Consider the following 22105-nt stretch of genomic DNA (forward strand, 5'->3'; position numbering starts at 1 on the left):
TTCTGCCTCAGCCTCCCAAGTAGCTGGAACTACAGGCGTGTGCCACCACGCTTGGCTAATTTTTTTTTCTTTTGTATTTTTAGTAGAGATGAGGTTTTACCATGTTGGCCAGGCTGGTCTTGAACTCCTGACCTCAAGTGATCTACCTGTCTTGGCCTCCCAAAGTGTTGAGATTACAGGTGTGAGCCACCATGGCCGGCTAATTTTTTGTGTTTGTTTTTAGTAGAGACGGGGTTTTACCATGTTGGGCAGGCCGATCTTGAACTCCTGACCTCAAGTGATCCACCTGTCTTGGCCTCCCAAAGTGTTGGGATTAACGGGCGTGAGCCACTGCGCCCCGCCCACAAAGACTGTTTATTCTAAAGTTGTTTCTTTGCCTGCAGCCCTTGTAGTTCAGCATCACTGGGTCTTGCCTCTGTTAGTGGGTTCCAGCCTTCTGTGGCTGACCGGAAATTCCTATGGCAAATGTTTATTCTCTCGTTAGATGTGTGTACAGGCTCAGGGAGGTTGTAGACTAGACTTGATGGCCTGGCAACTTACCTCTTTTCTTTATGTGGCTTTGTTTATCTCAATTTTTGTTCAGTCATGTGTTGATTCATTTTAACTCTCAAAAGCCAATCCTAATAAGTTACTGGGAATACCTCAGTCTATATCTTAAATACTGAAGGCAATAATCAAAAGCTCATTTTGGCGTAACTTCTAAGAGTTCATGGAAGGTGATTCATTTTCATTCAGGGCTGTTGTTTCCCTTGGTTAATCACAGCAGCAGAAATCACCAACCCCTTTGGTGGAAAAGCACGTGGTATTTCTCTACTTGGTCATCCTTCAAGACCTTGTTTAGATACTTTCTTCTTTCTATTGTATTTTCTAAACGTAGCCATCTATAATGTTTCCCTCTGGAGAGTAGAAACACTTACTGCTGAACTCATCGTCTGGCCCTTGGGGCATACTGCTTCATAATAAAGGTGATCTTTTGATCTCTTTATGTTTAGTTGAAGAGAGAATGCACGTTAAGTTCCTAAATCACAAGGAGGATGGAGATGCTACCGTCAGCCCCGTGGCCTTCATCGATCATCTTGCACTTATATTGAGAGTACTTTCTGGTTCTGGTTTATTGATTGGTTAGTTGGGTGGATGTAACAAGGTTGATGGATGAGGAATTGCATGTACATGGGTTGGTTCCTTAACATGTTCTTTCTGGAAATTGATGAGTGTTGAAATGCATTAGATAATCAGTATTGGGAAAGGAGTTTTTTTTGTTTTTTTTTTTAAGATGTATTAGAGTGGAGAGTATGAGTGAGGCCGAGTATTTTTCGTGCTAAAACACAACTGGTGTGCCCAGTTTATTACCTATGTCCTTTACACATCCACAAGTAATTGTGCCAGGTCTGCCATTGAATAGAATGAAGAAAGAGGTGAATGGGCGCAGTGGCTCACACCTGTAATCCCAGCACTTTGGGAGGCTGAGGAGGGCGGATCACTTGAGTTCATGGGTTCGAAACCAGCCTGTCCCAACATGGTGAAACCCCTTCTCTACTAAAAATACAAAAATTAGCTGGGCACAGTGGCTCGTGCCTGTAATCCCAGCTACTTGGGAGGCTGAGGCAGGAGAATCGCTTGAACTGGGGAGGCAGAGGTTGCAGTGACCCAAGATCATACCGTCGCACTTCAGCCTGGGGGACAAGAGTGAAACTCCATCTCAAAAAAAAAAAAAAAAAAGAGAAAAAAAGAAGTGAATGGGGATGAAGAATTAGGACTCAAATGTTTTGGCTGCCAGAATCTCTTAGTAGTTAAAGGTGATAAGGTCTTGTTGAGCATTTCCCTGATGGGAGAGTTTCATGTTGTAGTAGCAGAATTTGGTTAAAAAAAGGAAAAAAGGCCGGGCGTGGTGACTCACACCTGCAATCCCAGCACTTTGGGAGGCGAAGATGGGCGGATCACAAGGCCAGGAATTCAAGACCAGCCTGGCCAATATGGTGAAACCCCATCTCTACTAAAAATACAAAAATTAGCTGGGCATGGTGGCAGGCGCCTGTAGTCCCAGCTACTCAGGAGGCTGAGGCAGGAGAATCGCTTGAATCCGAGAGGCGGAGGTTGCAGTGAGCCAAGATTGTGCCACTGCACTCCAGCCTGGGAGACAGAGGAGACTCCGTTTAAAAAAAAAAAAAAAAAAAAAAGCCATTCCCTCTTCGAGGGCAGCACATTTCTCATTTTAATTTAGATATCTAATAACATAATTATTTTGGTATTGTGAATAATTTAAAATGTCTTGTTGCTACTGTCGATTGACTAAAAGACATTCATTGTACAAATTCTCAATCGGTTGATAGGACTGAGAAACCTGCTTCTGCTTTTGATACATGCTCATCCAGTAAGGAACAATCTACTAAGATTTGTTATAGTTAGTGCAAAAGTAATTGCGACTTTCACCATTACTTTAAATGGCAAAACCCACAATTATTTTTGCACCATCCTAGTATTAATTGTGACTTTCTCTTTTTTTTTTTTTTCCCCTGTCCCTTCCTAAAGCATTGACAGTTCATTTCAGGCAGAATTTCTGAACTTCTTACTGAAACATTTCTGTATCAAAGTAGCAAACCTCAATATTGTGTTTCACTAGGAAACAAGGAAAAACGCAAATCTCTGGTTTTCATGTCCCGTCTCCTTTTACCCACTGTACGCTTTTATTGATGTTTTTGCTTTCTGATTCTGTAAGTTCCTTTAGTCCATGTAAAGATAAATATAGATTTTACTAGTATGTAGCAATACTTGTATTATTTCTCTCTTGCATTTCGCCCTGTAGATTACCACACCAGGCACTCTGTTTGATGTCTTTAAAGACACTTGTGGCCAGCATAGTGGCTCACGCCTGTAATCCCATCCCTTTGGGAGGTCAAGCCTGGGAGACTGTTTGATTCCAGCAGTTTGAAGCCAGCCTGGGTGACATAGCAAGACCTTATCTCTACAAAAATTCAAAAATTAGCTGGGCACGGTGGCCCACACCTGTAATCTATAGGCCACTCAGAAGGCTGAGGTGGGAGGATTGCTTGAGCTCAGGTGTTAGAAGCTGCAGTGAGCCATGATTGTACCACTGCTTTCCAGCCTGCGTGACAGAGTAAGACCCTTTCTCCAAAAAAAAAAGATACCTGTGATGTCTTAGAAATCCCACATTTCTATAGTACATGTCCTTGTTCTTTTCAGTTTCAGTTCACCAGAAATGTACGTTGTGGATCCACAGTCTCATATGAGGGGAAAATGCAATCCACTAACCAGATAAAGCCCAGCCATGTAGACACTGGTGATTATTCTAGAAAGGAAAAATATTTGCCTAACTGTGATTTAGTTTTAGCAGTTATACGGTAACCATGTAGAATAATCATAAATATGTCTTAAAGGGGAGGGGAGTGTGTACACCAAACAGAGGTGAACCCACTTATCCAAAATGGAGAGAAGAGATAACTCCCCCCACGGCCCCTCTGTTCCTTAGGTATATTATTACTGTTTTCTCTTGTATTATCTTCCCTAGTGGGTGTTGGCCTTATGCTCAGGAGAGGAAGTGGGTTTTAGGAGACAGACACTGGCCCAGGAATTGGGAAGCTGGATATCCTGTGCGGGTCCTGTTCTAACCAGTTCTGTGGCCTTGGGCAAGTCACTTGAACACTTCAACTGCTGGATGTTGTTCCTCTGCAAAAGTTGACGTAAAAGCTGCCTTGTTGACCGCATAGAACTGTGAGAGTATGGAAAGAGAGAGTGGCTGTGATCTATGTTGCTGACAGACCGTCAAGGACTCCGCCAATGGGAGCATGTGCTTTTGATGTTATCTTAGCTGGAAACAGTAGCCATCTGGACACCCTCCTCCTGAGAAGCCTTGGCATAGCTTCCCTCTTACCCGACTGCCTGCCCGAGACTCTGAAGCTCCCTTCTGTATGGCCCCTTATCCAAGGCCGCTTCCTTTGAAACAATCATCTTAGGAAGAGTGGCCTTGAGCACTCAGCAGCCAAGCTAAATTTCTCACCATACATAGAGAACCTGCTTGGTTTAAATTCAAGTCCAGGAGGCCTGGGTCATTCCAAAATACAGAGAAACTATAAATATATAGCAGTTTCTGGTGGACTTTCCCTATACTGCTGTGCCTCAGTTGGAACTGGTCACTGGGTGTGTTTTCAGTAGTTGTTCAGGAAAGGAGGGAACATTGTGATCAAGGAGGCCTCCTGGTGACGTGCCAAGACCTTGGACATTGGAGTCAGACAGGCCGACTAGTTCTGACGTTCTGGCTTCTCCCTTACTGGGTATGTACTATTATATTCAGAAAAAATAACAAACCCAGTGATAGTTACTGAAAATAAACAAACCAAAACAGAAAGAACTTGGATGCAGAAGGCTACTAGCTGATCTTGCCGCCTAAGACAAGTCTCTTGATCTCCTTAAGTTTTCTTTTCTTCTCTAAAGTGGGGATTTTTTGTACTATGTGCCTTGCAAATTTACTGTAAGAATTCAGCGGGATAATCTGTATAAAACTCCAGGGTAGTACCTGTCACACTGTGGTCAATACATCACAGCCCCTGGCTAACCCCTCACAACTCTGCTCCTAGAAAGAGCTGATTGATAATGAGAAGTGTAAGAGAAGAGCTGGATCACACTAGAAGATTTAGTGACATTTGCCTTGACGTCATGTAAGGGTGCAGTTGCCCACCTACTGTGGTTATTCCTCGTCTTCCAGCTTCCAGCAGAAGGGGTGGATAGATAATGTCTAGCCACCCTTCAGCCCTGCAGTGACTTAACCAGGTCAGTGGGCTTCAGGTTTTCTATCCACTGTTCTCTGCTGCTTTTCCCAGCCTTGGAAAGCAGATCCAGCGAGCTGATCTTTGGCCTGTTTTCCTTTCTGTCAACACCTCTCCCTGCTTCCACACGGCTGAGGTGGAATCAGGGCAGATGCCCATACAGTGACTTAGACACGGTCGGATTCGTGTAATGTTTAACTTTATCTTTTCAGTAACAACTCAGTTATACTTTTTGAATATAAACAATTCTACATCTCAAGTCAAAGGATCATACTCTCTCAACTAAAAATCTGATCTTGAAACTGAAAAGTTACAGTGTATTCGTGGACACAGTAGGGCAAGAGGTTTCAAATACAGGAGTGTCCTGGAAATCCCAAGCTATTTGGATGCCATAAACATGCTGTGCACCATCTCACCCTAAGATTTAGTTTCGTGCTATTCCTCATATTGCCATGGGAGAAAGGGTTCAGTGAATTGTGATCAGTCAGGCTGTTTGGAAGTCAGGCTAACTTTGGAAGACTGACTCTAATCCTACTCCTTATGGAAAAGAGATAGAAGATCATTTTTGGTGATAGAAGGTAGTTAAGGCATAGTGTTGAATCAAGTGAATTTATTTTTATTATTATTATTTTTTTGAGACGGAGTTTCACTCTTCTTACCCAGGCTGGAGTGCAGTAGCGCGATCTTGGCTCACTGCAACCTCTGCCTCCTGGATTCAAGCGATTCTCATGCCTCAATCTCCAGAGTAGCTGGAATTACACCACACCTGGCTAATTTTTGTATTTTCAGTAGAGAAGGGGTTTCACCACGTTGGCCAGGCTGGTCTTGAACTCCTGGTCTCAGGTGATCTGCCCGCCTTGGCCTCCCAAAGTGCTGGGATACAGGTGTGAGCCACCGTGCCGAGCCAATCAAGTGAATTTAATTGCTAAAATGTGGTTCGATCTCCCCTCATTTAAAATTTGCCAGCAATAAAGAACCCTGTGGCTGTCCATAGTTCTGGAAAAATCAGGAGCAGAAAAAGTGCCTATAATAGGGAGAGGGGCAGGGGAACTTGCAGAACACACTGAATGGCCCTTTCTTCCCATCATCGCATATCTAGGCAGTTTAAAGCTGCTCGATTCTAATCTCTTTGAACTGGTGGTTATTACTGGCTGCTGGAACATAAGCTCTGAAGCATAATTAAGCTGGTCTCATGGTTTGAAACCAGCATCTTATTTCTTATTACCAAGAACAGAAAATTCCCATAGCAAACTTTGTCCTCTTGTCAGGGCATCTTATCTGGGAGTTGCAAGCCCTGCTTCAGTGTGGCTCTAACAAGAGAGCCAAGATGTGGCGTGGGACTGACTGACAGGCACCAGACATGGGAGGTGCTTTGGGTATTTTTCCAGTTTTTATTTCCTCTGACCTGGTTGCCTGGCTGTCAGGATTTCTTTTCCTCCAGGAGGCAAAAAATGGCCTTTAACTTGAATGGTTTCTTTAAAGATCAAACCTTTGCTGGTCAGACTGCGCTTTTATCTGACAGAGAGAAAAGGCACTAGAATGGATAGGAAGCGTGTTTGGGGCGGTGGGAATTCTCTTCTTCCCAGGGTCCCTGGAGTCAGCGTAGCTCAAGAACACAGAAGGACCACAAAGCTATAACCCCATCTGGACCCAGGTGTTAATAGCTTCGTGGAAAAGGCATGAGATTGATTGCAAAGAGCTCAGCACCGGGAAAATTTGATTCAGCGCCAGCTGAGTGTGCAAGCGAGTGAGATGATCAGAGTCAGATGCAGTTAATCAGGAAGCTGCCTGGGAGGAGTAATTGAGTTTAATGTCTCAGTCACAGACTCAAAGAGGCTTGTCCTTGGGAATGGATTTTAGTGCCAGTCTCTTTATTTTACATGCGCGTTTACCCTACAGGGAACATGCCCAAAGCCACATAGCAAGTTAATGATAGAATTTGAGTAGCCCATACTTTCAGCCCATACTTTCAAGCACCCATACTTTCAGCCAAGCCTGTTTCCCTCTAAGTCATAAAATCTGCGTGGAAGAGGAAAGGTTAGTGAACAGAGTGAATGTCGATTCTTTCATACACAAAATGGTAGAAGACCAGAGAAAGGGTTTTTGACTGTGGTCTGCATTGTTTTTCTGTGTTGTGTCTTTTGTTTTCAGAGATAGGGTCTCGCTCTGCCACCCAGGCAGGAGGGCAGTGGTGCAGTCACAGTTCACTGGTGCCTCAAACTCCCAGGCTCAAGCGATCCTCCCACCTCAGCCTTCCCGGTAGCTGGGACCACAGGTGTGCACCACCACATCTGGCTAATTTTTTATTTTTTGTAGAGACAGAGTCTTGCCATTTTGTAGAGACAGAGTCTTTAGCCCAGGCGGGTCTCAAACTCCTAGGCTCAAGCAATCCTCCTACCCCAGCCTCCCAAAGTGCTAAGATTATAGGCATGAACCATTCTACCCAGCCCTGTGGTCTGCATTCCTTGGGAAAATGAAGAATAGAGTCCAGGTTTTCTGACACCCAGTGCAGTGGGCCATCATCTAAATGGCCCCTCAAATTTCTATAATACTGAATGAATGACTCCTGCTTTCCTGTGAGTATTGAAGGCAAAGCTATTTTTTCTTGTGACTTCGTATTTATCTCTAGACATTCTAAAAAAAGAAAAAAAAAAGTTATAAACCTCAGGAGGCCAAGACGGGAGGATCACCTGAGGTCAGGGGTTTGAGACCAACCTGGCCAACATGGAGGAACCCTGTCACTACTAAAAATACAAAAATTGTCTCCTTGTATTGGCGTATGCCTGTGATCCCAGCTACTTGGGAGGCTGAGGCAGGAGAATCGTTTGAATCCTGGAGGTGGATGTTGCTATGAGCCACAATTGCACTACTGCACTCCAGCTTGGGTGACAGCGAGACTCCATTAAAAAAAAATGTTATAAATATTTGGACTAAAACTACAAAAAGTGAGGCCTCAGGTATCTCCAAGTAGAAGAGGGAGAAATTCTAAGCAAATGCAGGTATATCTTTGCTATCTTGAAAAAAATATAGATTGCTTTATTTTGTGGAGCCGTTCTTCGCTCAAATTGAAGGCAGAGTATTACAGAGTGTTATTTTAAATTTAAGCTGTCGAAATTTGTTTTTGAGTCCCTATTGTGTTCCAGGATTCTGGTATCTTTTGTGGAGACGGTCACAGAAATTCTTGGATGGTGTGACAGTAGCTGATAATGCAGAAAAGGCTGAAGTGAGTGATGATGAGAGATAACCGAGAAGGCTTCTAGAATAGGCGGGCCTAGGCAGTATGGGATTCAGGAGAGAAAGAGCTGGAAGGAGAGCAACTGGGGAGAAAATAGAGCCTCAGAGGAGCCTAGCCCATGCTCTTTTTTTTTTTTTTTGAGATGGAGTTTCTCTCTTGTCACCCAGACTAGAGTACAATGGCATGATCTCAGCTCGTGGCAACCTCTGCCTCCCGGGTTCAAGCAATTATCCTGCCTCAGCCTCTCCTGCCTCAGCCTCTCCTGCCTCAGCCTCTCGAGTAGCTGGGATTATAGGTACCCGCCACCACACGCAGTTAATTTCTGTATTTTCAGTAGAGACAGGGTTTTGCCGTGTTGGCCAGGCTGGTCTCGAACTCCTGACCTCAGGTGATCCACCTGCCTGCGCCTCCCAAAGTGCTAGGATTACAGGCGTGAGCCACTGCGCCCGGCCAGCCTATGCTCTTTTGGTGAGTATTTGGTTTTCACTTCACCTGTCCTCATATGCTTCCCCCAAAACCCATGAAGTGTCAGGGACCAGCTATTATGTGAAACATCTTGCTTAGAATGCTCTTAGGAATGTAGCAACACAGTCCATCTCCTTGAAGTAAATGGAGAAATTGCTTCCTTTGGTGTGTTCTAGCTTGTCTATTCAGAATTCACTTGGCACAGTGAATCAGAGAAGAATGACTGTCTTCATTCTTCCTTGGGGGATGAACTTGGCAGACAAGGCTGGTATGGATGGGCAATAATTAAATTGCCACGAATAGCATCTAATATAATTGAGACTAAGAACTTGTGCACATGTGCCCCAAACAAAGCACTGTCTCACACAGAGGATCCCTGGAGCCTTTGAACCCTTTCTTTACCATATTATGAGAAGCAGTATGTTAACATTAGAAAACATTTTGAATAGCTAAGAGTGGACAAATGCGTTGCAAGAAAGAAAAAAAGAGTCTCTTTCTGCCTAGCAATTTTGAAAGGCAAAAACTGATCGGCTTAATTTCTCACTTCTTTTTACACTTTTGAAGAAAATGAAATGGAAACATTTTACATAGGATTGAAGGAAAAAAGCAGGGTTTTACCTTTGCTCATTAAAAAGAGTATCTTTAAAAGCTTCATTTTTATGTTTTGCTAAGGACTGGGGGATGAGGAAGAGGCAATTCAGAAAATTCTAAAAGCAGTAAATGTAGGTACTTTCAAAATTTTAAACAGGGTTTGCCTTCTGTGTTTTTTAAGGTCAGCAGTGTTAACAGAGCACATTGCAATCACAGATAAATGGGTTCTTCGTCTCTTTCCTTTGTGTTGCCATAGAACTTTGAACTTCTGTTAGGGTTTCATCACACTCTGCTAATCTCCGTTTTGTTCATTGCCCCCTACTTTACACCGAGGCCTCTTTCCTCCTAGTTTATTCTTTGTTAATGAGGATTTTGGATGTTTTCAGCCCTGTTTCTAGTCAACACCTGGTCCAGGAATCTGTGTCCCTAGGATCGTCATTGAAGGACATCACTAGAGAAGATTGTTGTAGAGGTGTCAACATCTCTCTCTCTGTGTGCATTGTTTTGTGGAGTTTTTTTGTTTATTTTACAGAAATAAGCTCTCACTGTGTTGCCCAGGCTGGTCTCAAACTCTGAGGCTCAAGTGATCCTCTTGCCTCGGCCTCTCAAAGTGCTGGGCTTACAGACGTGAGCCACCACGCCCAGCCCGTGTGCGTTTTTTTTATAGCAGATAAGAATAATGTTTTCCTATAATTTCGGAAGTATATGGTTATATTACTATATAATGACTTTCAACTATAAAGAAGAAAGAAATGGGGCCGGGTGCAGTGACTCACGCCTGTAATCCCAACACTTTGGGAGGCTGAGGAGGGCAGATCACCTGAGGTTGGGAGTTCGAGACCAGCCTGACCAACATGAGAAACCCCATCTCTACCAAAAATGCAAAATTAGCTGGGCGTGGTGGTGCGTGCCTGTAATCCCAGCTACTTGGGAGACTGAGGCAGGAGAATTGCTTGAACCCGGGAGGCAGAGGTTGCAGTGAACTGTGATCGTGCCATTGCACTCCAGCCTGGGCAACAAGAGCAAAACTCCGTTTCAAAAAAAGAAAGAAAGAAAGAAATGGATTCATAGTATATATGGATTGACTGGAGTTCTAGGGGGTTTTGTTTAACTAACATCTCAAAAGTGATACACAGAAGACTTTTCTCTGAACACTGTACCTAAAGTAACATCCTTCCCCTAAATACACAAGATCATATTGTCCTATTTATTTTTCTTCTTGCATTTTTCATCATCAGAAATTATCTCATGTGTGTATATATATTATGATATAATATGTAGCGTATATATTTACTTTCTTATTGCTGTCTTTCCTTCTCTAGAATGTTAGATCCTTGAGGGCAGAAAATTTATTTCTAGCACATAGTAGGTGCTCATTGACTTAAAAAAAAATTAAAATGAAGCAGTCAATCATTTAGATCAGGGGTATCCAATCTTTTGGCTTCCCTAGGCCACATATGAGATACACTAACACGAATGATCACTGATGAGCTAAAAAACAAAAATTGCAAAAAAAATGATGTTTTAAGAGCGTTTATGAAGTTGTATTGGGCCGCAGGTTGGACAAGCTTGATTTAGAAGGTTGTGATGGCTTAGATGTCAAGTATTTGATTTGAAAATGATTGAAAAACAAATGATTAGTTAGTTGTAAGGTAATTTAGTTTGGTTACAGTGAGTTACTAGTTAAACCGAGATTAACAGTTTAATATGTGAATGGTCTAACAATTGTCTGGGGAAATGGGGACTTTAATATTTAAAATTATATTTTTTAGTATTTCTTATCTCTGAAATTATAATTATTTCTCCATTCATAATTCACTCAGTACATTTGCTAGAGTGCCTACTTGTACCGCCTGTATACTAGGGACACACAAATGAACAGGCTCTCTGTCCTATAAGGGCCTACCAGCTAAGCAGGGAGGCAGATGAGCCAGTGTAATCCAGGGTTCTCCGTGCTATCATGGGAGCAAATTCTTGGCACTGTGGGTGGGACTGCTAACCTGAAGTTGAAGTTTCAAGGTAGAGACATCTAAGTTGAGACTGAAGAAGTCAGAATTACCAGTTGGCAGAGGGTGTAGTGTGAGTCAGAAAAGGATAGAGGTGGGGGTAGATTTGGAGAAAGAGGACAAAAGAGGAAGTAACATATTGAGAGGATCTGGAGCCTTGGAGAGAAAGGGACGTGGCTTTGCATGGAAGGGAACGTAGATTGTTGGGGTGGAGACTGATATGAAATGCAGCTGGGAATGTGCAGAAGAGTCAAGATATGGAAAGATCTCTTGTGTGATCCACTGTGTCTGGAGGACATTGAAACTCACTGGAGGGCTTTAAACCCAGGAGGGACATGGCTAGAGTTTTAGGGTACGTGGAAGATTTGATATGTTTATGATGTATGACCCAGTGTCCACCCTACAGTCACCAGTTTCCACAGTTGCAAGAGGGGAGGGTATAGAAATGGCTCAGGACAAAGCCATTCCTATTAATATATTTTCTTAAAATTCCTGGAGGCATGCAGGTTACTGTATGACTTGATTGATTAAATAACACCTTATAAAGAATCAGGCCAGGGACGGTGGTTCATGCCTGTAATCCTAGTACTTTGGGAGGCCAAGGCGGGCAGATCACTTGGGGTCAGGGTTTGAGACCAGCCTGGCCCACATGATGAAACCCCGTCTCTACTAAAAATGCAAAAATTAACTGGGTGTGGTGGCATGCGCCTGTAGTTCCAGCTACTTGGGAGGCTGAGGCAGGAGACTTGCTTGAACCTAGGAGGTGGAGGTTGCAGTGACCTGAGATCATGCCACTGCACTACAGCCTGGGCAACAGAGCAAGACTCCATCTCAAAAAAAAAAAAAAAGAATTGGCCAGGCCAGCATGGTGGCTCAAGCCTATAATCCCAGCCCTTTTGGAGGCTGAGGTGGGTGGCCATCACTTGAGACCATGAGTTTGAGACCAGCCTGGCCAACATGGTGAGACCCCATCTCTACTAAAAATACAAAAAAATAGCCAGGTGTGGTGGCACACACCTATAATCCGAGCTACTGGGGAGGCTGAGGCAGGAGAATCGCTTGAACCCGAGAGGCAGAGATAGCAGTGAGCCAAGATTGTGCCACTGCACTCCAGCCTGGGTGACAGATTGAGATTCCATCTCAAAAAAATAAAATAAAAAGAATCGGCCAAAAGATGTTCCCTCTCATCTGTCTGACATTCCTGTTAAAAACAAACGAATAAATTAAGGATGTTCCCATCCTCTGTCACACCTTTTTTTAAGAATCTTTTCTCCATCTTATTTCTCATCTTAGAACAACAAGCTCACCCTCTTCCGCCAGCTACAGCAGATGACGTACAGCCTGATTGAGTGGCGGTCCCAGATCCTGTCTGGTACGCTCCCCAAGGACGAACTGGCAGAGCTCAAGAAGAAAGTCACAGCCAAAATTGATCATGGGAACAGGTAGGTAAACCAGGGATGACTTCTCACTGAAAACCTGGCAAACAGTGGGCACGTTCAAGCTAATGACGCTGTTTGCAGCAGACTTTTGATCTTAGAGTTGCCAAAGAATAATGCTTACTGCTCTCATTTTGTCTTTGAAGACATTTAATTTTGTTGAAAAAAATGTTACAATTCCCTCCATGGCCAGACTCCGGGATCTCTGATCCCATGGAGGTGACAGATGACCAGGAAAGATGAGGCTTGGATTGAGGCTGCTCCACTCCAAATGAAGAAAACAAAAACAAAAAACCTGGCTAGGCACAGTGGCTCACACCTATAATCCCAGTACTTTGCGAGGATGAGGCTTGAGGAACGCTTGAGCCCAGTAGTTTGAGACCAGCCCAGGTAACATAGCGAGGCCGCATCTCTTCAATAAATATTTGAAAATTGGCTGGGTGTGGTGGCGCACACCTGTCATCCCACCTACTCGGGAGGCTAAGGTAGGAGGATCACTTGAGCCTGGAGGTTCAAGGCTGCAGTGAGCCATGATTGCATGCCTACACTCCAGCCTGGGCAACAGAGTGAGTCCCTGTCTCACAAACTAAACTAAACTAAAAATACCCTGAAAATGACCAAGCCTCTGAAGTTGTCATTTTCAGATACTTGGGACTGTATCTATTTTTGTTCTTAATAGTGGATTCTAAATCAATACCAGACTGATTCTCTTTCTTTCTGTTCATCTCCCCCTAACCGGGACCATTGTCTACAGAGTATGAAAAGCAGACTTGCAGGAGTAGTAAAACATGTTTGTAGCCTGCTGATCATGTCTACAATCACCTCTACAGAGTTAATCACTTCATTAATCTTCTGATTAACTCAGGCACATATGCAGGCTCCAGATATCACTGCCTTCAGGAAAATGAGAAATTCAGTCATATATCCAAATTGATGGTGGCCTGAGATTTTTGCCTCCTGACCAGCTCTTTTTTAAAAGGCAGAAGTGGTTCCTTGGTTAGTTGTTATTGGTGACTCTTTTGGCATCTAGTTTCATTCTAAATTTCTTCAACTTGTGCATATGTGATTTTTTTCCTCCTCCTCTACCCTGCTTTTCCAATCTCAGAATTCTTGGATATCCCTCAGAGACCTATTAAAATACAGATCATTATCCCACTTATTTAAATGTCATAGACTGTGACAACTATATTCTGAAGTAGCTGAAGTGAACATGCCATGCAGGATTCAGATTCAACCAGTATTTAGGAAACACCTTCTATGGACATTTCATATCCATTGCTTGATTATAATCTTAAAACATAGGGTTGGGGTAGCTGTTACTATTTGCCTCTTATGGATAAAGAAACAGACCAAGTGAGCTTAAGTGATTTACTTCCCAGTGACATAGATAATAAGTGGAAAAGGTTCAATTTGAATCCAAGACACTTGTCACCATATCTAATGCTGCCTCCTTAGGGTTAAGAATTAATAGTACCCTCCCCTACTACTTGACCACCCAGAAGACCATATCCACAGAGGCTGCACTGCCAGGCTTGCGGTGTCAGAGGACTTATTAAAAGGCCAATTAAGCCAGGTGAGGTTACTCATGCCTGTAATCCCATCACTTTGGGAGGCTGAGGTGGGCAGATCACCAGAGGTCAGGAGTTCGAGACCAACCTGGCCAACATGACGAAAACCCATCTCTACTGAAAGTATAAAAATTAGCTGGGCATGGTGGCATATGTCTGTAATCCCAGCTACTTAGGAGGCTGAGGCACAAGAATCGCTGGACCTCAGGGAGATGGAGGTTGCAGTGAGCCAAGATCACGCCGCTGCACTCCAGCCTGGGTGACAGACTCCATCTCAAATAAATAAATAAATAAATGGCCAATTTGGTGGGATAAGGCAGCTCTCCATTGCACATAGAACACTTTTGTCATTTGGTGTGTTGCCATAACATTGGCCTGGAGGTCCTGTGATCTCTGGCACAGGATGTTCACACCCCACAAACAGCAGAACATGACTTCTTTCCCGTTCCAGCTCTTGGAAGTAGCTCAGGAAATGGAGCTGCTGTGTCAATGCCTTCCTGATCCAGTCTCTGAGCAGCCAGCATGGCCACCCATCATGAGTCTGGGTGGCCTGTGGGTCTGGCTGCCATGGAAAGGAACCTGCCAGATCAAATCAGTTGATGGAGATGCTGTAAAACAGGGAGGAGGGAGAGGAGGCATTTTTGCTTTCTTCCCAAAGACTTGGCACATTTCAGTGTTATCCCTGAGTAGTCTTGCTCTTTGGTGCCGGGAATGTATGCTGGATATTCGGATAGCAGTATCCTATTCCACCACAGTCCTCAACTTCTTGAGCCTAAGAAAATTTTTCTCTACTTCTGTGTGCACTTCGGGCACAAAAGCCTTGAGGGGAGGGATTGCACCCACGATATGGCCCTTGGTATTCCCAAGAACACGCAGAACTACAACTTCACTCACAGCCAGGTGTTTGTTTCTACCAGTTGCTGCAGTAAGAGCTGCTCACACTGCTATAAAGAAATACCTGAGACTGGGTAATTTATAAGAAAAGAGGTTTAATTGACTCATAGTTCTGCTGGCTGCACAGGCAGCATACCAGCTTCTGCCTTTGGGGAGGCCTCAGGAAACTTACAATCATAGCAGAAGGGGAAGCAGGCACATCTTACATGGCCAGAGCAGGAGCAAGAGAGATCAGCCAGATCTCATGAGAACTCTGTCACAAGAACAGCACCAAAGGGATGGTGTGAAACCGTTTATGAAGGATCCACCCCCATGATCCAGTCACCTCCCACCAGGCCCCACTTCCAACACTGGGGCGAATGTGAGATTTGGGTGGGAACATAAATCCAAACCATATCAAGAGCTAACATTTATGCTTAAGCTGAGAGCTTACTGTATGCTACATATTATATTAGGTGCCGTACATGCATTATCTTATTAAATTCTCACAACAGGGCCAGGTGCAATGGCTTATGCCTATAATCCCAGCACTTTGGGAGGCTGAAGTGGGAGGCTCACTTGAAGCCAGGAGTTCATGACTAACCTGGGTAACAGCGAGACCCCATGTCTACAATTTTTTTTTTTTTTTAAATTAGCTAAGCATGGTGATGTAAACCTGTAGTTCCAGCTACTTGGGAGGCTGAGACAGGGATTGCTTGAGGCCAGGAGTTTAAGGCTGTCTCTAAAAAAATAAAAATAAATAAATTCTCACAACAACCTCGAAGGGTGAGGAATATATACAGATGAAGAAACCAAAGTTTTGCAGAGTTGAGTAAATTCTCCAGGGTCATAATGGTAGCAAGTATTCAAGCCAAGATTCAAATCCTGGTCTAAATGACACCAGAGCCCATGCTCTGAGTATGAGATAGCAGCAAGCCAGGACTTACTTCACTCGTCTCCTTTATGACCATCTTGAATTAAGGAAAACAAGGCAAGCCCTCCAATAATTGTTTATTGGTCCTTCATAGCAATGTAATAGACAGTGAGACCACGCCCACTTTGTCTGTTTCTTTACTCATATCATGGAAATAATAACAATTACCTCCACCGTACCTCATGGCGTTATGATCTGTCAATGTATGTGAAGTGTATATAGGAGGTATGTATGTATGTGTGTATTTATTTATTGGTTCAGACAGGGTCTTGCTTTCTCACACAGGCTAGAGTGCAGTGGTGCAACGTTGGCTCATTGCAGCCTCAACTTCCTGGGCTCAAGCAGTCCTCACACCTCAGCCCCCCAAGTAGTTGGGACTACAGGCATGTGCCACTACACCTGGTTAATTTTTGTGTTTTTAGCAGAGATAGGGTTTCAACATGTTGCCCAGGCTGGTCTTGACCTCCTGGTCTCAAGTAATCCGCCTGCCTCGGCCTCCCAAAGTTCTAGGATTACAGATGTGAGCCACGGCTCCTGGCCAAAGGAGGTGTTTGTTAAACACAGGTTGAATCTTAATTTTGTATGCTGTATTTTCTTCATTTCATAGTTCCTCTTCATAATAACAGAAGATTACAGGCAAGAAGCATTGGCCAGAGGAATTTAGTCAGAATCAGTGCCAATTTTACTTTTCTCTTGAGGATCTATGGACCATATTTGCATATCCTTCTACGACTTTGGCTCACGTCATCTAGTGAGTTTTGTAACAGTGTTGAAAGGTGGCAGAAGCTGAAATGAGAAGAGTCAGTGAGCTGTGCTTCCCTTGGCTTGTCCAGCATCTCCCTTTCTAACTATGGATCCTCTGGGCTCCTTGATGAGGACTCCTCAGTAAAAAGTCTGCCCCTGGTGAGGAGAACCAGCTGACTACTCCTTTCTCTCCAGAATGCTGGGGTTAGATCTGGTGGTGCGAGATGACAACGGGAACATCCTAGACCCTGACGAAACCAGCACCGTTGCCCTCTTCAAGGCCCACGAGGTGGCCTCCAAAAGGATTGAGGAGAAGATCCAAGAAGAGAAGGTACAATTCTTCAAATGTGAAATTCTGCCCACTGAGTTTCCATTTTTGCCTTGATTTTTAATGAAAGAAAGGGAAATCATTGAGAACAAAACTACTTCTGTAGTTTGGTCCCCATTTTAAAAGTGAAACAGCAGAAAGGATGAGGCAGGTACATATATATATATATATATGTTCTGATATGGAAAGATCTCAAAGATACGTATTAAGTGAAAAGATCAGGATCCGTAACGGTGTATATAAAAATGCTGTTATTTGTGTTTCAAAAAAAATGTATGTAAATCTATGCTTGCATATACATAGACTAACTCTGAAATAATAGACAAGAAATAATTATTAATGGATGTCCTCTGGGAAGGAAAACTGGGTGGGAGGGAGACTTTTTAAATGTGTAATCTCTTGCATTCATTGCATATATTGCAATTATAAATAAATAGTATTTATTTATTTTTATTTATTTATTTATTTATTTTTGAGGTAGAGTTTCACTCTTGTTGCCCAGGCTGGAGTGCAGTGGCACGATCTCGGCTCACCACAACCTCCGCCTCCCGGGTTCAAACGATTCTCCTGCCTCAGCCTCCCGAGAAGCTGGGACTACAGGCGCCCACCACCATGCCCAGCTAATCTTTGTTTTTTTTTTTTTTAAATGGAGTCTTGCTCTGTCACCCAGGCTGGAGTGCAGTGGCCAGATCTTAGCTCCCTGCAACCTCTGCCTCCCGGGTTCAAGCTATTCTCCTGCATCAGCCTTCCGAGTAACTGGGATTACAGGCACCCACCACCATGCCCACGCTCAGCTAATTTTTGTATTTTTTAGTAGAGACAGGGTTTCACCATGTTGGCCAGGCTAGTCTCAAACTCCTGACCTTGTGATCCACCCGCCTCCGCCTCCCAAAGTGCTGGGATTAGAGGTGTGAGCCACCGAGCCCGGCCAATTTTTGTATTTTTAGTAGAGACGGGGTTTCACCATGTTGGTCAGGCCAGTCTCAAACTCCTGACCTCAGGTGATCCATCCTTCTCGACCTCCCAAAGTGCTTGGATTACAGGCATGATCCACTGCACCTAGGCTAAAATAAATAATATTTTAAAATAAAGTGTTTGAAAGGCTTTGAAAGTAATAATTGGACATTAAAGAAAAATTAGAATCAGTGCATGGTGGCTCATGCCTGTAATCCTAGCCCTTTGGGAGGTCAAGGTGGGCGGATCATTTGAGGCCAGGAGTCAAGACCAACTGGGCAACAGAACAACATAGTGAGACCCCATAGCTACAAAAATTTTTTTAAAAAATTAGCTGGGCATGGTAGTGCATGACTGTAGTCCCAGCTACCCAGGAAGCTGAGGCAGGAGGATCACTTGAGGCTAGGAATTTGAGGCTATAGTGAACTATAATCATACCACTGCACTCCAGCCTGGGCAACAAAGCAAGAGAGGCTGAGGCAGGAGAATGGCGTGAATCCGGGAGGCAGAGCTTGCAGTGAGCCAAGATCATGCCACTGCACTCCAGCCTGGGCGACAGAGTGAGACTCCGTCTCAAAAAAAAAAAAAGTTATTCATATTTTGATTTCTCAGACCCAAACATATTGAAATTTTGCTATATATTTTTCTTCCAGTCTTTCTGTTCTGATTTGTGTCAGTTTTCTTTGGTTTGTTGGTTTGTAGTGTTTACTTCTTTAGCGTGGTCATGATAATACTTGTGTTGTGAATCCAGTGGCAAGCCATGTCTGAAGGTAAAGCCTTTTCAGTGGAATATTTTGTTTTTAATGAGTTATTTCTCTATCTAGGATAATGGATCATGATGTTCATGCTTTTGAGCTTCGTTCAGAAGCTACTGTGTAAGACAAGCACTTCTTGGAGCTACCAAAACCCTGGAATTACCCCTTTTAGACAGCAATTTTTTTAATGTCTTGGGTTCAAGGCCCTGAACAGGATAGTCTTGATCACTGAAATTATAATGATTATATTTTGCTCACTGCATTTGTCTGCTTACATACACTTTTTGTTAGCAAATGCATTTCCTCTTGGATGTTATCTGACTGTGTTTTGTTTTTTATTTATTGATTAATCAACTGATTGATTGAGACAGGGTCTCACTTGGTTGCCCAGGCTGGAGTTCAGTGACTCCATCGTAGCTCACTCACTGCAGCCTCTTCTGTTCCCACGTGGCCGGGACTACAGGCACAGCTAATTAAAAAAAAAATTTTTTTAGCGACAGAGGCTTGCTGTGTTGTCCAGGCTGGTCTCAAACTCCTGGGCCTCTAGTAGCACTGGGATTACAGGAATGAGCCACTGTGCCCAGGCTGTCTGCCATTTGCAGGCTAATTTTTTTTTTTTTTGCCAACATTTCCCATTTGCCAAACTCAAAATGTTTTTCTCTGTTCCATCTTTGTTCAGTCAATCCTGCAGAACCTCGACTCGCGGGGCCAGTCCATCTTCAGTACCATCCACACCTATGGCCTCTATGTGAACTTCAAGAACTTTGTCTGCAACATCGGGGAAGATGCAGAGTTGTTTATGGCCCTCTATGACCCAGACCAGTCCACTTTTATCAGGTAGCAGAGACCCAGATCCCCTGCTGCTGACCTAGCAAAGATACCCAGCCTTCCCCGACCCCTACCCGGGCAGCTCTTTGCCAGATTTGAGAAGAGAAAATAGGGAAGCAGGGAAGATTTCTAAGCAGTAGAATGTAAAATCATATGGGCTGTGAAGCCTTCATATGTCACTACTGGAACAATGTGGCCAGTTTGTATACTCCCTGGGATTTAGAGATCACATAAAACTCATTAGGACTTGGAGATGGGAACAAAGAATTCAAGATGCTGCATGGGAAGGTGAGGGAGGGATAAATAGGCAGGGCACAGAGGATTTTTAGAGCAACGACACTATTCTGTATGATGCTATGGTGGTGGATGCATGCCATTATGAATTTGTGTAAATGCACAGGACGTTGGACACCAAGAGGGAACCCTTATGTAAACTGTGGACTTTGGGTAAATGATGTGTCAATGTAGCTTCATCAGTTTTAACTAATGTTACTACTCTGGTCAGGAGAATGCTGATAGCAAAGGAAGTTGTGTCTGAGGGGAGAGAATATGTTATGGGACTCTGTTTTCAGCTCAACTTTGCTGCAAAGCCAAAACTGCTCTAAGAAAATAATGTCTATTAAGAAAAAACTTTTTTAAGACTCTAAGGAGTGCAGTGGGCACTGTTCAGCTCTACAGTGGCACTACTGTTTATCAGCTAAGAAAATGGAGAATTTATTTTTGAGAAGATAGTGAAAAGTAATTGCTTACAATTGTTTCTTTAAAATATATATATTTTTAAATATCATAATGTGAATTACAGGGGATAGATTTGGAATGACTGTTATAAAATTAAATTCTTTTTTTATTTTTTATTTTTTGAGACAGAGTTTAGCTCTTGTCTTCCAGGCTGGAGTGCAATGGCACAATCTCAGCTCATTGTAACCTCCGCCTCCCAGGTCCAAGTGATTCTCCAGCCTCAGCCTCCCAAGTAGCTGGGATTACAGGCACCTGCCACCATGCCCCGCGAATTTTTGTATTTTTAGTAGAGATGGGGTTTCACCATATTGGCCAGCCTGGTCTCGAACTCCTGACCTCAGGCGATCCACCCGCTTTGGCCTCCCAAAGTGCTGGGAATACAGGCATGAGCCACTGTGCCCCACCTAAAATTAAATTATTAATTCAGCAAAGCTGAAACTTCTATTCAAAGATTTTGAGATGGAAGGACAACCCGGACTACAGCATCCCATAAGCTGTACCATGTGTGTGCCCGTCAGGAGCAGTGGGTGTCCTGTATCTGTGCGGGGCATGCCTTGCAGAGCCACAGCAGGGACGCTTCTCTAATGCCAGGACACCCGGTGGTGGCCATCTGTGTGGTCCCAGTTCCCAACTCAGCTCTTTTCACACTGGCCTGTTGAATTTCACTGAGCATTTCTGGCCCTTCCTCCTTCCCTTGTAAGTCTGTTAGCCTCTCATTAAGAGTAATTTGTTTTCCTTTGCCAGTGAGAACTATCTAATTCGTTGGGGCAGTAACGGGATGCCTAAGGAAATAGAGAAGCTCAATAACCTCCAAGCAGTGTTTACTGTAAGTCCTCCCTTCTGTTTAATCATTCTCTTTGTTTATGATATGAACATATTCACATAATGAATATGTGGGAAACATACAAAATGAAAAGGTTAAAGGAAAAATCATCAATCCCCCAGCAGGAATAACCCACCCATTTATTCAACATGTACTTCAATGCCAGGCACTGATTTAGACACTTGAGAGATATCCATGAAAAATCAGGGGGAAAAAGCAGTTTTTGTCCTGATGGGTAAGACAGATAATAAACGATAATCAATCCAGGCACAGGGACCCAGGCCTGTAACAATTCCAGCACTTTGGGAGGCTGAGGTGGGAGGATCATGTGAGCTCAGGAGTTTGAGACCAGTCTGTGCAACATGGTAAAACCCTGTCACTACTAAAGAATTTGAAAAAGGAAAAATGACCTCAAAGTAGAAGAGGAGTGATGCTGCCAATTCGGATATGCCAAAGAGAAGCGTGCTTCCTTTAAGTGAAAAGGTAAAACTTTATAAGTATGTATGTATAGGAAAAAGCAGCACATATAGAGTTCGGTACTGTCTTTGGTTTCAGGTATCCACCGGGGGTCTCGGAGCATATTCATCACAGGCAAGGGGGGACTACTCTGTCAATGCGCCACAGTACATGTAACTAGTCACCTGGAGTCTTTATTTTTCCATTAACAGAAGCCTTGCAGACCTAGAGTAGAAATGCAGGGTGGACGTTATCATTGATGGATATCTTGGAGACCTGAGTTAACTAAATTACAGAGGCTGGATTTGGAATGATTATGTTAAAAGTGATTCTTGCTTTGGTAGAGAGAGCTTGGGCAGCTGTTTCATATAACCAATTTGAGATGTGATTAATTTTTTTTCTGAAGTTGAATTGAATGAGAGTTATCAGCTCATTCCTGGGTTTACTCACCCATCCTTAAGAATACAAATAATGGCCGGGCGTGGTGGCTCATGTCTATAATCCCAGTACTTTGGGAGGCTGAGGCAGCTGGATGCCTTGAGCCCAGACGTTCAAAGCCAGCTTTGATAACATAGGGAGACCTTATCAAA

General features: G+C 43.6%; 1 protein-coding gene across 1 annotated transcript in view; it reads left to right on the forward strand.

Annotated features, from left to right (window-relative positions):
- The window catches only part of DOCK5 (dedicator of cytokinesis 5), a 175423-nt gene that overhangs the window by 36396 nt on the left and 116922 nt on the right, over nucleotides 1-22105 (forward strand). The window contains exons 5-8 of the mRNA XM_011968854.1: nucleotides 12372-12520; nucleotides 16829-16964; nucleotides 19350-19507; nucleotides 20981-21062. Coding sequence (XP_011824244.1) covers nucleotides 12372-12520; nucleotides 16829-16964; nucleotides 19350-19507; nucleotides 20981-21062 — 525 coding nt within the window. The remainder of the gene's footprint in view (nucleotides 1-12371; nucleotides 12521-16828; nucleotides 16965-19349; nucleotides 19508-20980; nucleotides 21063-22105) is intronic.

The sequence above is a fragment of the Mandrillus leucophaeus genome, unplaced genomic scaffold (genome assembly GCF_000951045.1).
Source record: "Mandrillus leucophaeus isolate KB7577 unplaced genomic scaffold, Mleu.le_1.0 Scaffold86, whole genome shotgun sequence".
Taxonomy (NCBI): domain Eukaryota; kingdom Metazoa; phylum Chordata; class Mammalia; order Primates; family Cercopithecidae; genus Mandrillus; species Mandrillus leucophaeus.